General features: G+C 40.5%; 1 protein-coding gene across 2 annotated transcripts in view; it reads right to left on the bottom strand.

Annotated features, from left to right (window-relative positions):
- The window catches only part of ST8SIA1 (ST8 alpha-N-acetyl-neuraminide alpha-2,8-sialyltransferase 1), a 182936-nt gene that overhangs the window by 125367 nt on the left and 38755 nt on the right, over positions 1-18814 (bottom strand). For both annotated transcript variants that reach the window (XM_027774438.1, XM_027774437.1), the window contains exon 2: positions 2319-2463. In XM_027774438.1, coding sequence (XP_027630239.1) covers positions 2319-2463 — 145 coding nt within the window. The remainder of the gene's footprint in view (positions 1-2318; positions 2464-18814) is intronic.

The raw sequence follows: 18814 nt of genomic DNA, 5'->3' as shown, positions 1-18814 counted from the left end.
TCTTTACCTATTAGATACACTCAAGGGAGATCTGGATGAAGTGGGAGTTTGGGAACCCACCATCCTGCTTCTGTTTCTGTGGGAGGCAGTCATGACCAGGCTGATGGCCATGGCAGTTAGGGCTCCCTAGTCCCTAGATGCAGATAGAGCACTAAGTTCTTGAACTCTGTAACTCCAGGAGCTACCTTACCACCCACTTTATTTTTTCAATGATTTGTTGGAATGGCTAATTCCCTAAGTGAAATATCTTCCTGTCAAAAATACCTAGGGAGGTTTCTGTATCTTGCCAAAATTAGCTCTAATACAATCACATATTTCATTCCTCAGTCTCAAGATGCAACATATAAATTAGCACATTATCATCAAACATTTATGTAATTTCTTTGTACTTTACAAAACACGCTAACATGCATTGCATGAATCGATCTTAACCACAGCTCCGTGAGGCAGACAGGATGAATGCTGTTCTGTCTAGTATACAGATGATCATACAGCTGAGTCTCGGGAGAGTTAAGTGATCTGTCCAAGGCATCCAGTTAGTAAGAGATGGAGATAAAATTCAGTTCCACGTTTTATGACTCAGTCATTTCCTTTGCCACAGAAGTATATAAAGGGTCAATGAAGAATAGAGAGAGAACATATAAATGCTGTCAAAAAATTAAGTCTATTTCTTATTCAGGTTTAAAGTATCACTACTCTCCAAAGCAATTAAATTAAACGGAAACACCTAAGGATGAGCTAGTAAATGTGAGTGATTTCACAGAGTATGACTTTGGAGATCTAGCAGAACCTGCCCTTCAACTCTATAGGACCCCACGAATTTATTTATTTATCTATTTATTTATTTATTTATTTTTATTTTAGGTTTTTGTCATAGGAATAGGACACGTGTACTTGCCACAGAAAGACACAGAGAATAGAGAGAAAGTGAGAAATCACCCCCTTGGGCGAGCGGGGGGATGGACATGCCACAATTGCTTCTCCTCTGTTCTCCTCCTGGGATCTGGAGTACGCATGTACATGCACCACTGTGATCTTCAAGTCACTGGGTCCAAGATACAAACTCTGGTGGGCCATGTGGGAATCCAAGAACCCTACCCACCACACCACCTACTGGCCGCTAGAATCCCTCCTTTAAAGACTCATTGGCTATTAATAGAAATCCATGAAAGGTTCAGTCCCACTTCCCATCCCTGATCATGAATTCTCTTCCTATACAATTATCTGGTCAAACCAAAAGTGACTAGAAGACTTGGGGAAGCTGAGATCACTTCTCAATTTTTTTCTTATGGCAATTTTAAGATCTCCTCTCCTGGGTCAGAAGGTGGCATGGTACCTAGAGTGTTGGACTCCTACAAGGCCAACTACAGTTCAAGTTCCAGACCTAGTGGCTTGCTTTATCTCATTCTCTCTCTCTCTCTCTCTCCCTCCCTCCCTCCTTCTCTCCTTCTCTCTCTCTCTCTCTCTCCCTCCCTCCCTCCTTCTCTCCTTCTCTCTCTCTCTCTCTCTCCCTCCCTCCCTCCTTCTCTCCTTCTCTCTCTCTCTCCCTCTCTCTCTCTCTCTCTCGTGTACACTTGCCCTATAGCAAAATAAATAATTATAACACTAAATAAAATTAAATAAATAATTCTTTACAGAAAGGTCTCCTCTCCCCCTAACTAGGTTTCCCTAGATTAAAGATTTTCTTCTTTTCTCCACTTTCTGCCTAAATGTATTCCAGTAAAACCTTTTATTTTGATACTCAGAAAACCAAGGAAAAAAAACATTTAGGAAGTAGCTTGATTTAAACCATTTCGGAAGTGGTCACATTGAATTCTTTCTGTCCATATTGGTCACCCTTCCACGTCATAGCAGTCATCTAACCACAGGCTTAACATTCAAGATTTTAAGAAGCAACTGTCTAGCCATGTGGTACTCACTCCTGGAGGGCGATATCAGTCCTAATAAAGCATTTCAATATCACAAAAACCCTCCAGTTCATTCCACAGCAGTCTCCAGACAGTAGAACTCCACAATTCCCTGGAGATTCTCTGCATGTTGCCCTCAGTCTCAGATGACTTAAATTGGAAGGGCTAGAAAACTGCCATTTGTGATCTCCTACTCCCCTGTCGTGTTCTACTTCCACTCTTGCATCAAAACATTGTGTGAGTTCTTCCCCAAAAGAAGTGACAGACATCAAGAAAATACTTAAAATGAAGAGGAGAAGGAAGAAGGTGAACAAAAGTAGATCCAATAGGTTAGGCAAACTTATGTATCCCTTTCTTAAGACAACAAGAAACATAAGAAACAAAATTGACATGAATCAACTCTTTACCAACCTGGGGGAAGAGAGAATATGTCGAATTGTCAATGGTGAATGAGTATAAAAGCTCCCCATCATACCACATGCTCTTCCCCATGGGGGAGTTCAGTTTAGTCATAGCAAAGAGATGGGCAGGGTCACAGCAGTCTTCCATTTGTTTCCTAGGAGAGAAAACAGAGAGAGAGAAAAGAACAGCAGGTTAAGTGAGCAGTAGGCTCATTCACGTGGCATTCCCACAGAGACATGCAGCCTCACCTCGATGCCAGCTCACAAAGCCATTAGCGCCTCCGGCATGATTAGATTACTATTAATTCACTCTTCCAGCCAACAGAATGCATGACTGGAATACTTCATGACCAAAAGCAAAAAAAAAAAAAAAAAAAAAAGTTTAAGAAAAACACATCAGCTTTCTGATGCGGGCGAAATATGTCTAAAGACAAAAATAATCATTAGAGCTGCAGATTTATTGACTGATTGAAACAGCCAGGTCCAGAGAGACTTAGATAACTAATTCTGGCAACTGCCGAGCCATTCAGCTACAGCAAGTACACTTGTGTCCTGGTGGGATTTACATGCATTGTGTGGAGTAGGGCATGCACACAGTGATCCAAACTGTGGACAAAATTATAGAACACAGCCTCGAAAACCCTGTTGAATAAAAACAGAGTGAAATGGATGATGTGCTCTTAGATACGGGCAAAGCAAACTGCCTTCTACTGCTAAATCCTGTGGGCATTTTCGTCCAGCTTCTCAGTAGTGTTTGCACAGTTGAGCACCATGACCTTGGTGAAGGTATTTCCTCATTCCCTTCATGTCTAAAACATCAACAACTCCTAGGTCACTGCCCTCTTCTGGGGTGGCGGCCATCTATTCTCTTGTTTGCTACTCACATATAAGTCAGGTTACTATACTAGGGTGTAATCTTTATGAAGTCCTCTAATTAACAGTCTGTCAGAAACCAATTCCATTTATTCGTTGAGCCTTCAGCAGCAAAAGAACTTATCCCCCACTTCCCTCTCTAGGAAGATAAGACAAACTGCCTGTATAACCACATCTGAAGGGTGTCCCCAGGCAGACATGTTTACTTAGACATCGTTAGCCATCCATGACAGAGAAGCTTAGAGCAGAAGGGGCAGTCAAGAGTACCTGGTTTCCCACTTTGGCTCTGCCACCTTCTAACTCTATGACAGGAGCAGGGAGGTAAGGGACTTACTGGGCTTCAGATCCAGCCTTCAGACTTGTTTCAGAATTTACCAAGAACATGCAGGTAGAATACCAGGTAAAAGTTTAACGCACATTAGGTATTCTCAGTATTACTATTACACATCCCACGTGAACAGACCTGGTCATGAGGCTGTAGCTTGAGAGGACTGGCAGTGAGCCACAGGTCTCCCCAGTCCAGGTTGGTGTAGCTTCTCCCACCACACCATATGTTCTCTCCTTTTGACACCTTTTTTATAATTATTATTTTCTTTATGCATGATGGAGCACATACATAAGCACGTATGAGAAAGAGAGAGATGAGCACCCTCCATAAGATCTGGTTATGCCATGATCCCTTTCCTCCAGTTCTCTAGCTCATCAGATCCTGGCTACTTGTATGTATGCCAGTGTGTTTAAGGCAGAACAGGCCAGAGGCTCAAAACATGGCCACCATGTGGGATCCAGCTTCTCCTGAGCAGCACATTACCACTGTGTTACAGAGCTGGCCTGTGCTCTGAAAATCTGGGTTGGCTTCCCCTTCACAACACTCTAGTGGAGAGGAGGATGGTAAAAAAGGCAGGCCAGTAGGTGGTGTAGTGGTTAAGGAGCTGACCATGGTTCAAGTCCTGGACCTGGCAGCTTGAAACTCATGCCAGGTATATATGCATGCATGCCCAAGATCCGAGAAGAGATTGGAGGAGAAGGGATAGTAGCATGGTGGTGATTTATCACTTCCTCTCTCTGTTTCTCTCTGTCTCTGGTAAGCACACATACCCTCACTGCTGATATAACCTCTTTCAAAAAAAAAAAAAGGGGGGGGGGGTACAGGAAGGGCCTCATCTTACTGAATGCACTGGGATTAGCACTGTATCTTCTCCTGCACCGCATTCCACTTTCTGTCAGTTGCACCTCTTTTTCCTTTTCTCCTTTACCTCCATTAATCTTATCAGTGTTTCACCACCCAAAAGGCAGCTTGTTGGAGGCAGAGGTGGTAAAAAGTTATAGTGAACAGACTACACTTTATCAAAACAGCACCCTGGACCCTGCTTTCAATCAACATAACACACCTGGGCATGGTTTAAGATTATCTTGAATGAGGACAATTATCATGGGCATGACTCTAAACTTTAGGGGTGAAGAGGGATATGACAAATTTTGGGGGCCTTATTACATGTGAAACCTTACTTTTCTTAGGTCCTTACAGCAACTCCCAAAAGCTAAGAAGAAAATCATTATTATTGTTATTACTACTCTTGATTTACTTCTGAGGAAATAGGCTGAGGGCATTTCTTCTCTGGTCACAGAGCTGATGAAGCCAGTACTGTGAGTCTGAGTCTAGGTTTTTCCCATCTATAAGCTGTCTACTCAGTGCCACTCTGACTCACCTCTACCTTTTTCTACCCTGGAGGAATGCTCTGAACACACTGGCCAAGTAACCACAGAAACACCAGCCCAGTGCCTTCATAAATATTTTCTACTTAATTATCACTGTAGTCCTCGAGCTATGTAGCTTTTAGATTCTGTTTGCAGTCACTCATCTCAGGTCACCAGACCAACAAAGTGGAAAGCCCCATGGTTTGGCTCCCAGACTTATTTCCTCAGGTATGGAACTTACTTCCAACCAGACTATAGCTTTCACCTCTACATCAAACTAAACTTGCCCTCCAGTACAAAGTGCCACTGGAAATCAGAAGAAAAATTTGTCACAGTCACGTAATAACTCTACTTTGCCTGGCAGCTCACAAATTATATTTATGTGTGTTTCTCCCCTGTGTCCTCAAAGAAAATCCAGTTACAGTATTCAGAATATATAGACAATAAAACTGATGCTCAGGCTAAGAGACTTCTTCAAGTTTGTTATGATTTGGATGGCAGTTTGTCCAAAAGTTTCATGTTTTGGAATTTGAGGTTGGGAGTTAGAAAAGTATAATGGGTTGTGATGGGATCATGGTGATTGTGTCATAGAGGCAATGCTATCATAAATAGATTAATGAGGTTTCGTGAGGCCCAGGACGTTTTAGCTCTCCTGAGAAAGGGTTGGCTCCCAGAAGACCTGGTTATTATAAAACAGAGAAATATGTCCACAGTTCCCTCTGCAAATGCTTATCATCCTCTGTGCTTCAACTGCCCATGTTGTACACCTTCCAGATGCCAGGCCTAAGCCTTCAGACTTCCAGTCATCAGAGCTTTGAGTCAATAACCCCTATTTCTTTATAAACTAGCCACTCTCATGTATGTCTCTTAGTAATGCAATAATGATCAAGACAGAGTTGATTTGGTTAATATGTTTTCTTAACTCCTGATAAAATGTGTATTAGATGATATGGAGTCAAATTCAGATCTCCTTCTACAGAATCTCTAAGCTCAAAGCAATCTTGCCTCTAGTGGGGGAAACCAATCCTCCAAGGAAAACAGAGTGTGCTATATACAAATATTTTTTTAAAACCTTGACTTACAGCCAGTTCATAATGATTATATACACATATGTATACTAAGAATAGTTCTGTAATGATACATAGGACTGGGAAAATTTCTAATAAAGAACTGAAATTTCATCATGCTGAAGTGTTTGATAGAGCTGGTAGATTTCTATTTTAGAAGTGACTTTTTAAGCATAAACTCTCCAACTTTTTCTTGTATCCAAATGTTTCCCATTTTCCTCTGCCATGCCCATCCCTGGTGGGTGGCCAAAAATGTATCACAATGCGAAATGTGAATGTGCTTCCCCAGGCCTGAAAGGAGCCCACACAAACTAGCTTACCAGCTGTGCTGATTATAGCAGCAACAACAAAAACAGCAGTAGTATCAGTACTACCAGAAACAGGTGTAGTAGTTGTTCATAACAGAAGTAATAGTAATAATTTACTTTTTTAGATTTTGTACCATAAGACAAGTGCATTTGCCAGAGAAAGACCGAGAGGCAGATATCTAAGAGAAAGAAAATGAGAAATCACGCCCCAGGTGAGAGGGTCACACCACAATTTTAGAAGTGACTTTTTAAGCATAAACTCTCCAACTTTTTCTTGTATCCAAATGTTTCCCATTTTCCTCTGCCATGCCCATCCCTGGTGGGTGGCCAAAAATGTATCACAATGCGAAATGTGAATGTGCTTCCCCAGGCCTGAAAGGAGCCCACACAAACTAGCTTACCAGCTGTGCTGATTATAGCAGCAACAACAAAAACAGCAGTAGTATCAGTACTACCAGAAACAGGTGTAGTAGTTGTTCATAACAGAAGTAATAGTAATAATTTACTTTTTTAGATTTTGTACCATAAGACAAGTGCATTTGCCAGAGAAAGACCGAGAGGCAGATATCTAAGAGAAAGAAAATGAGAAATCACGCCCCAGGTGAGAGGGTCACACCACAATTCCTTCTCTTCCATTCTCCTCTCAAGACTTGTTGCAGGATGAAGATGAAAGAATGTCAGTTCAGGCAAGGAAGCTGCCACAGAGGCAGAAGACAACAGGTTTATCTTTCCTCAGAACATACAACACAAATGTCACCCCTGTGATTGCTAAGAAATGGTTGAGTTGAATGAAGAACTTCCCCTCTATCCAACCTTCAGATGATTTCTAGAGGGAAGATATATCCCAGCTTTTAGGAATTTTACCAAATTTGGTTTCCATCCCCTTTCTCATGCTTTTATACTGATGCTGTTCATTATTAGCTTGTCTTCTGTGGCAGACAAAAATCATAGGGTCAAATGAGCAAAAAGAAATTCACTTTTCCATTCAAGTTTAAATTTGCAGATCATTAAGTTTCAACTGAGTGTGAATTGAGTATTGGAATTGAAATCTAAATGTTTTTCATTATTTGATTTTGAACTTCAGCAGTGGTCATATTAATGATGCTATAGCCAGAAAAAAGTATGATACCTAGGAATAAACCTAACCAAAGAATTCAAAGACCTCTACAAGGAACACTATGAAAAACTTAAAAAAAAAAAAAAAAGGAAACTAAAAATGACTCAAAAGAGTGGAAAGACACCCCATGTTCTTGGATTAGAAGAATTAGTATAATCAAAATGTCAATTCTACCCAAATTAATCTACAAATTTAATACAAGCACAATCAAATTACCAGAAATATTGTACAGATTTAGAAGAAACAATCATAGAATTTTGAATCATGAAAAAACCTCTATTGCCAAAGCAATAATGCACAAGAAGAGTGGAGGCATCTCACTCCCTGACCCCAAAATATGTTACAAAGCTGTGATAACCAAAATAGTGTAGTATTGGCATAAAAACAGGCATGCAGACCAATGGGAAAAAATAGAGACCCCAAGAAAAAAAAAATTCCAAAACATACAGTCAACTGATTTTTGACAAAAGGTGACAGACAATCCAGTGGGGAAAGGAAAATCTCTTTAGTCAATGGTGCTGGAAAAATGGTATCTACCTGCAGAAAGATGAAACTGGACCCCTATCTCTCACCATTAACAAAAATCAATTCAAAATGGATGAAAAATCTAAACCGAAGACATCAAACAATGAAACTACTGGTGTATAACACAGGGGAAAGTCTTGAAGACATTAGAGTAGGCAAAGACTTCTTAAGACCCCTAAAGCACAGGTGATAATCTCTAAAACAGACAAGTAGGATTACATCAGGTTAAAAAGCTTCTACACAGCAAAATAATAATAATAATAATTAGAGTGAATCAACAACCTTCATAAAGGGAGACTATATTAGCAAAGTATGCCTCAGATAAAGGACTGATAACCAGAATACACAGAGAACTCAAGCAGTTTACCCAGAAAAACAAACAAAAATCTAATTAAAAGATGGGCAAATGAATTGAATAGACAACTCTCTAAGGAAGACATACAAACAGCCAAAAAGTATATGAAATAATGCTCAACATCCTTTATCATAAGTAATATGCAAATCAAAAAACCACAATGAGATACCACCTAACTCCAGTCAGAATGACTAAGATTACAAAAAAAGAAAGAATGGTAAGTACTGGTGAGGCTGTGATGAAAAGGGAATTCTCTCATGCTGTTGGTGAGAATGTAAATTAGTACAGCCACTGTGGAGAACAATATAGAAGTTTCTCAAAGATGAATAGAATTACCATATGATCCAGCAATTCCACTCCTGGGTATCTACCCAAAGAATAGGAATATACTCAGTTACACATCCATGTTTATTGACGCATTAGTCACAATTGCTAAGACATAGAAACAAACAAAATGTCCACAAACAGATGAATAGACTGAAAAAGTGTGGTGCATATACTCTATGAAATACTACTCAGCAAAAAAAAAAAAACCTGTCATTTGCTAGAAAATGGATGAATATGGACAATTTACTGCTAAGCAAAACAAGCCAGATTACAAAAAAGATGCATTGTATGTCCCCACTCAATATATACCAAATATCTGCACTCTATGGCAGAAATGGAAAGATTGGAAGATATAAAGGCATGAAAAGCAACTGTGGATACTAGACACAGTGTGGGAGGAGGGTAGGAAATGGGAGAGGGTGAAAGGGAGGGAGTCAAGGGGATAAGAAAGAAGCAAAACATTTTTTAAAGAGAGATTTTTGCTGTAGGGAATGTGTGCTCACTGGAGAGTCAGAGACAGAAAGCGAGAAATCACCCCCTTAGGGGGGATTGTGGGCCATGCCACAATCCTTCCTCCTCCATTCTCCTCTCAGGACTTTTGGCACGCACACATACATGTCCATCGTGAGTTTTAGGTCACCAGGTCCAGGACTCAAACCATGGTCAATTACGTGGGAATCCAGTAATGTAAACATTATGCCATCTGCTGGTCCCAGAATCAAAATATTTAAGGGGCACAAAAATGGAAAATTATCTGTTGATGATAATGTATATGGTAATATCTTTGACTGGACTAATATATAGTGTGTTCATGCTGGGAAAATTCATTTTGTATGCTGTAATGATACACAGTGACTGAATTTATAAAAATAAATAATTGTTTTAAATTATACTATAGCTGCATCATGAGGGTAAATACATAGGAAGCCTGAGCCACTTGCTAAAACCTCACTTTAGTTTCCAATCCTCTTCTAATGGAAGCCAGTCAGAATAGTTAAACCAGGAAGTCCTAATCTGCTGACTGTGCCTATAGAACAAGAACATTAAAACTAAATAGGCAAAAAAGGGTAAAAATCCAACCAGTCCATGCCCAGTCTTAGAATGAACCTTGTGGAGACTCAGATGCCATGTTTAATACTTTGGTCACCAGACAGGAAGAGGGTTGGGAGGCTACCATTCCAATGACTGACACTTTTGTGCCCCTTCCAAGAAATGACTCAGTTTGAGACAGGAAGGAAGAACGAGAATTCTACCTTGAATTCAGTACTTAGCCCAAAATCTACTATTGCACAGCACCTTTAGACTCAGCTTTTGAAAGGTTGAATAGCTAGGTAGACAACATCCAAATCATTGTCAACCTCTGAATGTGTATGTGACAAGTGATTGCGTGACCTGCACATCACTATCGTATCTGAACAACCCATCAATGTGAGCAGCACAACAGAAGTGTCACCAGAGTTTATGTTTATAAATGAACATGTAATGTAAAATTCTCTTAAGCAATCTAGGAGTAGAGTGAAAAATCTCAATTTATTTATTACATTAAAATTCTGTCATGTGAACTATAAGTACATATTTAATGCCACAAGCAAAAAATGCTGCAATACTAAACTATGAAAGCTGTTAATTCTATTCGGTCATCAAGAAATGCATGACATGGGACCAGCAGTTAGTGTAATGGCTATGTCATTGGACTCCCATGTAGTCGACCGTGGTTCGCATCCCAGACCCGGTGGCTTAAAACTCACACCGGGCACGTGTGTGTGTGTGTATCCAAGATCCCAAGAAGAGAATGGAGGAGAAGGGATTGTGGCGTGGCCATCCCCCTGGGGAGTGATTTCTCGCTGTCTGTCTCTCTGTCTCTCTCTGTCTGTCTGGCAAGCGCACGCACCCTATAGCAAAAATCTCTTCCTCACCCCCCAAAAAAGAGAAATGCATGACATATTTTCTATGCAAGAATGAGTCATGACCTGCCCAATGACCCAATATGTATGAAAAACTATAAAGAACCATTGACTACCTAAGAGAACAAATCATCACTAAAAGGAAATAGTAAGAGTGCTTTGAAAAACCACCTTGGGAAAAATACCACATCATTTTTCTTCCAATAAATATTTTAAAGAATTATTTTATTTAACTTTACTTACTTACTTACTTACTTACTTAAATTGACCAGAGAGGGGCAGAGCAAGAGAAAAAGTGAGAAAGCAAGTCACCAGGTTCAGGACTCAAACCACGGCCGGTCATGTGGGAGTCCAGTGCCCTTAACCACCATGCCACCTGCCAGCCCCTAAATAAAGTATTTTAAATAATACGAGGCAGAAGAATTTAGATGACATAATAATTCAAATCTTTGAAGGATTATTTGATCCACAAGCATTCCAAACATCAAACAAAATAACTTTTAAGAATTATATTTAATTTTCAGTTAATTTCATTTAAACAATGAGTTGTTTAGGGAATTAAAAAAAAAAAGTCCTAGATAGGAACTCTTAATATCTTATTATGAGAAATCAACAGGAAGAGGTCAGATTTGTGCTCAAAAAGTTCCATGAGAAATAAATACATTAAAAACAATATCCATGAGAAATCACCTTTGATCCAGTCAGAACACAGAACTCCTTCCCGTAGTTCCTGCTTTATTCTTCCCTAAACACTATTTGCATGCTATTTATTTAATTTATACTCCTGTTTATTGTCTGCCTCCCCAAGTCCCAGAATACAAACTCCATGAGATGAGGTACTTTGTCTTCTGTCCATTTATGGATCCCTGTCTCCAGAAAGGGCAATTGATACATTGAAAAGGTGCTCAATAAATAGCAACTGAAACAATAACAAATTGAAAGACTGTTAGAGAAACAAGAGAACCTCCATGCACATTTTATTCTCACCAATCAAAATTCAAATTTTGGGGCCAGCAGATGGCAAGGTGGTTAAGGCACTGGACTCCCACACGGTGGACCACGATTCAAAGTCCCCCTTGCTTTCTCATTTTCCCTCTCTCTCTATCTTTCTCTCACTCTGTCCCTCTCTGGCCCAATTAAAACAAATAAATAAATAAAGTTAAATAAAATAATTCTTTTAAAAAATTCAAATTTTAAAAATCAATTGTTTTTAGTTTTTATCTATGGAGACTAAAAACCAAACCCCCCCCCAAAAAAAAAATAAAAAAACTCTCGAATTGTGTGCAGGACAAATACTTTCATTAGATTTTTTTAAAATAATATTTTCTACAGCTATTATATACAGTATTTTCTGGATTGCCAGAACTACAAAAAGGGAGAAAAACAGTTTCTATCTACTAGTACAAACAGTGTAATCTTGTATTTAACAGCATTTTTATTCTTCGCAATTGAAATGACTGCATAGAAAGGAAAAGTGTCCCACCGAAAGGTAGATAAGTGCCATGTGTAATTTGAATTCTCTAGACTAGGCAGAGCAAATGGAAAGGAGGAATGTAATACAAATATTTTAAGGATGATATGTTTTCCCAATACACAATTGTTTTTTTCATTTTAGTGAACAAGTACACATGATTATGTAAATTAAAGAAAGAAGTTTTTTTGTTGCTGTTTTTTAGGTTTTTGCCACAGGACACATGTGCTCACTGGAGAGAGAAAAAGAGACAGAGAGAGAGAAAGTAAGAAATCACCCTCAGGGAGGATGGCCATGCCACAATCCCTTCTCTTCCATTCTCCTGGGATTTGGGGCTCGTGCACATGCGCCCAGCATGATTTTTCATGCCACCAAGTCCAGAACTTGAACCTCAGCCCGCCATGTGGGCGTTCAGTACCTTAATCATTACACCCTTGCTGACCCTAAAATGCTTGCTTATTTTCTGTCTTTCTACTTATGCTTACTGGTCTATATAACTAGAGACTCTAATGTTGCCCTTTGAGAATCCCCTATCTGCTATTTTGATGGCTGGAAGTGACTGGCTCCTCCAGATATCACTCACTCATTCAGTCAGTCCACAAATATTTATTGAGCGTCTTCCACACGCCCAGTGCTGTTCTAGACACTGAGTTTAGAGCAGTGAATAAAGCAGGATTTGAGGGAACACCTTGCCTTCTTAAATTCTAATGGTGGAACCAGACAAACAAGGTTAGCTCTGTGAGTGGGTAGGAGGGATGCAGCTGCCAACAGGGTGGCTAAGTCAGTCCTCACTGAGTGACATTTGAGTCAAGGCCAGAAGGCAGTGAGGAAATAAGCTGCATGCATACCTGGGAGAAGTGTGTAGGGGGATGAAAACTCTACCTCTCCCCTCTAGGGTCCCCACTGGGTCTGAGAATTAAATTGACATGAAATAGATTAACAGGAGGAAAGTATACAAATGCATTTAATGTGAGTTTTATATGGTATGGAAGCCCTCATAAAAAAGGAAGAGTCAAAGAGTGGCAAAATCTACATGCTTTTGTATTAGGTGAACAAAGAAAGGCAACTGTGGGGAAGCAATGAAATTAGGTGGGTAGCTTAAAGGAAGATAAGAATTATTTTAGCAATGTCTCTTTGGGCAGGATTCTCTCGGCTATGACTCCTTATGAAAGAACATTTCTTTTTTCCTGGTATAGGAACATTACTGTTCACATAGGAGTTTTTTTGTTTTTGTTTTTGTTTTTCTTTTTGGAGAGGTTTTTGATATAGGGTATGTGTGCTCGCCAGAAAGACAGAAACAGAGAGACAGAAAGTGAGAAATCACCCCTCAGGGGGGATGGCCATGCCACAATCTCTTCTCCATTCTCCTCTTGGGATCTTGGGCATGCACACACACGCACCCAGCATGACTTTCAGCTACCAGGTCAGGGACTCAAGCCGCGGTCGACTACATCGGAATTCAGTAACATAGCCATTATGCCAACTGCTGGTCCCCACAAAGGAGTTTTTATCTTCTGTTTTCAGGGAGAAAAGGGGGAAATGAGGGCACCCTTCTCACGTCTGCTGTTTTTCAAGTGCCTTTACCTCAAAGTAATCCTATGGCAAAGTGGCTTCTTCTAGGGTAGCATATGCTGCCACCCTTCAAAAGCATTCCAGGTCCATAAACAGCGAGTGCAGAGGTCTTAAAGAGGGGACCTGGTACTTCTGAAGAACGCCAAGGAGATGAGTAAAGCTGGAGCAAAGTGAGCCTGGGGTGGTGTGTCGGGAAAAGGCTCATGTGCAGGTCACATGCATGGGTCTTTATTCCATGTGAAAGAATCTGCCCTTGCCACCAACCTTCCTGTAGCAGCATTCATGAACTGGCAAAAATAGTTCCCACTGCAAAATTACAGAAAGACATTTGCATTTTACAGAAGTTGTAATGGAGAAGGTGGAGTCGCCACACCTTGGAAACTTCACGTAATCTCCCAGTGGCTATTTGTCTCTCCTACATACAGTTTTGGTTTTGTTTTTGTTTTTTAAGAGAAATTTGTGCTATAGGGCACATATGCTCACCAGAAAGACAGAAGCAAGAAATCATCCCAGGGGGATGACCATGCCCCAATCCCTCTCCTCCATTCTCCTCTTGGGATTTTAGGCATACACACACACATGCACCCAGTGTGTTTCAAGTGGCTGCCTTGGACTGAAAATGCAGTCGACTACATGGGAGTACAACACCTTAACCACTATGACACCTGCTGGCCCCATGGCACAGTTTTAACATTTCTCTAATGAGAAGCAGGAGGAAGAGTGAGAAATAGCATTACGAACTCCCAAATGATATGGATTTTTCAAAGCCAGAAAACTGAACCCACCCAAAGTTACAATAAGCAGAAAAGTGCAATATCTTAGAGGGCGAAGTCCTGAGGTTGAGTCCCTGGGCTCACCTAAGCCCCACTGCCCACTAGATCAGGACCTGACAACAGCATTTATCCTAAAATTGTCCCAGAGCCTAATTGTCTCTTTCCTGATTCATGGCACACTCTTCTGGTATCTCTGTGAGTAAGATTCGACATCATTTTCAGAGAAAATTCTTGGCTTTGCACTACAACCCATTTTCACAGGATGAAATTTTGTGTAAACATAAATCAGGGATTCTCGATTTTCTGGACAGAATATTAACTGTGCCACCTGCTTGTCTAAAGCATATGGGTTTCTCACTACTCAGCGCAGAATATCCGCATTTCAGGTTGTCAACAGCCACTAATTGACTGTCTTCCAGTTCCCATTAAATGTGTTAAGGAACAGGTAGGTATTTGGGAGAGACCAAGAGGTGATGAATTTTCTTCTATGAGCTAGTCTTTATATTCTTTACGTAAAGTCAAATCACAAGCAGATCAACTATTTGCATTACATACAAGTAACTATTTTTAAACACCCACCCTATAAATTTTCATAGACATGAACAAAAGTATTTTCCAAGCAAAGCAATTCAACTCAGCTTCCTCCCAATATATTCTGAAAATAAGCAGGCATCCCTTCCCATGTAGCTATGTTCTCTAGGTCTGCATTTAATTCTGAATCATTTTGTGAATATCGCTGACCCCATCATGACAGAAAAGATCAGGAAAGTTGACAGCAACAAGTAAGCAAATGCGTAGGTTTAGAAATGCACATTTTTTTGCAAAAAAATACAAACTGATTTTTTTTTAACCCTGAAAGTATTGAGAAAATAAAGGCTATCACACATGTAGATGAAATGAATCATTTGACGAAGAGTGACTAAAGAAACGGCAACTGGCAAAAGGGAAGGCAATGCTAAATGAAGTGGAAATTCTTTTCAGTTTGCAGATGAGATAAGCAGAGACTGAAAACTAGATACCAGATGAATTTACTATGTTAGATTACTCAGTGGTTAGAGATGAACAAGACCGAATGTAACTGGGAGAGTATAGAAATGCTTGAGATTTTGGTTAAGAAAAAGCATAGGTATTAAATGCCTATTAACCCCATGATAACTCACAGAAATAGTAGGACATTATGAAAAATAAATAAAGGAGCAGATGGCGTAGGTACTGCTCATGCAAATGTGTTCCTTATGTTCAACTCCGCTGTGAATTTACACATTACAGGAGGCTGGACAGCAGGACTGAGGGATCCCTCAGAGCAAACAAGATCATCAAAGAAAAGTACTTCCTTGCCCCTAAACCCTTCAGTGCAGAGAAAAACTAACCATCCTGGAGAAATGTACTTAATTGGCTATAACAAACAAACAAAAAGCAGAATATGTTCTCAAAGACACTTTGAATTTCTGCTTTGAAACTCTCTCTAGTTAGTGGAAAGGTATTGGGGATGCAAAGTTAAAATCCTCTTGGTCATTGTGGACTTAAAAACCACCTTTGGCGTGATAACCTCTGTAAGAGTTAAGACATTTCTGAATTAACTAACCATCCTATAGGAACGCCTTCACTAAGTTACATTATGAAGTAATGCTTTTATTGAGTTCAGTTTAAAAAACAGCTACGGGACCAGCAGATGGCTTAATGGTTACATTGCTAGACTCCCACATAGTTGACCATGGTTCAAGTCCCAGACCTGGCAGCTTAAAACTCACTCTGGGCACATGTGCAAGCATGAGTGCCCAAGATATCAAGAGCAAAATGGAGGAGAAGGGATTGTGGCATGGCCATCCACCCTAGGGGGGTGATTTCTCATTTTCTGTCTCTCTGTCTCTCCAGTGAGCACATGAGCCCAATAGCAAACAACAACAAAAATCTCTTCAAAAACACACCGAAAAAGAAACAATTACATCAAAAATAGCTGTTAAGGTTTAATATGTCTCACAACATTCGTGTGTTGGCAATTGAATTCTCAATGCAATAATGCTGAGAAGTGCAACCTTTAAGAGGTAATTAGGGGGAACCAGCAGTTAGCGTAATGGCTATGTCGCTGGACTCCCATGTAGTCGACCGCGGTTCGCGTCCCGGACCCGGTGGCTTAAAACTCACGCCGGGCGCGTGTGCGTGCGTGCCCAAGATCCCGGGAGGAGAATGGAGGAGAAGGGATTGCAGCGTGACCATCCCCCCTGGGGGGTGATTTCTCGCTTTCTGTCTCTATGTCTCTCTCTGTCTGTCTAGCGAGTGCACGCGCCCTATAGTGAAAAAAAAAACAAACTCTCAAAAAAAAAGAGGTAATTAGGGGCCAGGAGGAGGCATGGCTGCCTACATGTTTCAAGTTCCAGACCCAGTGGTTTGAAAATCACACCTGGAGCATGTGCATGCATTTCCAAAATCCCAAGAGGAGACTAGAGAAGAAGAAATTGCAGCATGGCCATCTCCCCTGGGGAGACAGACGTTTTTTTCTCTCTTACTCTCCTCTCCCTCTGGCAAGCATAAGCACCCTGTTGAAAAAACTAGAACGGGGACCAGCAGTTAGCATAATGGCTATGTGGCTGAAATTCCACATAGTCGACCACGGTTCGAGTCCTGGACCCGGTGGCTTAAACTCACGCCGGGTACATGTGCGTGCATGCCCAAGATCCCGAGAGGAGAATGGAGAAGAAGGGATTTTGGCGAGGCCATCCCCCCTGGGGGGTGATTTCTCGCTTTCTGTCTCTCTCTCTGTCTGTCTGGCAAGTGCACGTGCCCTATAGCAAAAACCTCTCCAAAAAAAAAAAGAAAAGAAAAGAAAAGAAAAGAAAAGAAAGAAAGAAAAAACTAGAACAATTAAAATTCTTAAAAATAAAAGAGGTAATGAGGTCATGAGGGCACTATTGTCATGAATGGATTAATATCTTTAACAAGGGAGTGGTTTGTTTTTGTGATAGTAGGTTTGCTCTAGAAGGGAGTTCACCCTTCCTCCCAGCTCCATGCCATCTTCTACCATGACAGGAGGCAGCACAAATGCCCTTGCCAGGTGCAGGCTACTTGACTTTGGACTTCCAAGCCTCAGAACTGTAAGAATTAAATTTCTTTTTTTTTTTTTTTTAAGGGAGATTTTTGCTATAGGGCATGTTTGCTTGCTAGAGACCCAGAGAGAGAAAGTACAAAATCGCCCCCCCCAGGGGTGATGGCCATGCCACAATCCTTTTTCCTTCATTCTTCTCTAGAAATTTTGGACACACACACACACACACACACACACTTGGCCTGAGTTTCAAGCCACCAGGTCCAGGACTCAAGCCACAGTCAATGATGTGCGAATCCAGTACCACAACGGCTACACCACCTGCTGGCCCTTACAGTTAAATTTCTTTATGAATTACCCAGCCTGTGATATTCTGTTGTAGCAGCACACAATAAACTAAGCCAATAATGTTCAATTTTCTGTAGCTGAATTTGAGGATGTCTATTTTCTATCCTGGTTATATCTATTTACATGATAACTCCTTCCTTGAATGTACTGTCAGAAAAAATATTTTTATAACTGTTAAAGATGCACACTTCTTCTTATCAAACAATGATAACTATTTTGACCCATTAAGTGTCTTTTTGATTAGAACTATCAGGAACTTCAGAAGTAAATACTGTTCAGAAGTAAATACAGAAGTAAATACAGTCTATAGTTATACTACCTAAGCTTTAATTCCATAGATTATTATTCCTCTCCTCTTTATCAATAAGAGCTTTAAAAATGTTAATGACTATAGGGAACCAGCAGTTAGCATAATGGCTATGTCGCTGGACTCCCATGTAGTCGACCACGGTTCGCGTCCTGGACCCAGTGGCTTAAAACTCACGCCAGGCGCATGTGTGTGCGTGCCCAAGATCCCGAGAGGAGAATGGAGGAGAAGGGATTGCAGCATGACCATCCCCCCTGGGGGGTGATTTCTCGCTTTCTGTCTCTATGTCTCTCTCTGTCTGTCTGGCGAGCGCACGTGCCCTATAGCGAAAATCTCTCCAAAAAAAAAAATGTTAATGACTATATTTTCAATAGAGTATATATTTATCTAAAAATTTAAATTTTATAAATTTATCAATTTAATACTAATTTTAGAAATTTCCAGAAGTGGAAATTAGAGAAGTAAAAATAAACATCACAGATTTTCTCTTCTCACAGAAATAACCACTATGAAAAGATAATTCTAGGGGGCAGCAGATGGCATAATGGCTTTGTCGCTGGACCCCCACATAGTCAACTGTGGTCCAAATCCCAGACCCATTAGCTTAAACTCACACCAGGCACATGTATGTGTGTGCCCAAAATCCCAAAAGGAGAATGAAGAAGGGATTGCAGTGTGGCCATCCTGCCTGAGGTAGGAGAGAAGAGTGGTTTCTCACTCTCTTTTTCCTCTGTCTCTCTATGTCTCTCCAGCACATGTACATGCCCTATATCAAAAATCTCTCTCTAAAAAAAAAAAAAAAAGAGGGGGGGGCCCCA

The sequence above is a fragment of the Tupaia chinensis genome, unplaced genomic scaffold (genome assembly GCF_000334495.1).
Source record: "Tupaia chinensis unplaced genomic scaffold, TupChi_1.0 Scaffold000434_1, whole genome shotgun sequence".
Lineage (NCBI taxonomy): Eukaryota > Metazoa > Chordata > Mammalia > Scandentia > Tupaiidae > Tupaia > Tupaia belangeri.
The sequence above is the reverse complement of the archived record's forward strand: the minus strand, read 5'-3'. Positions and strand labels throughout refer to the sequence as shown.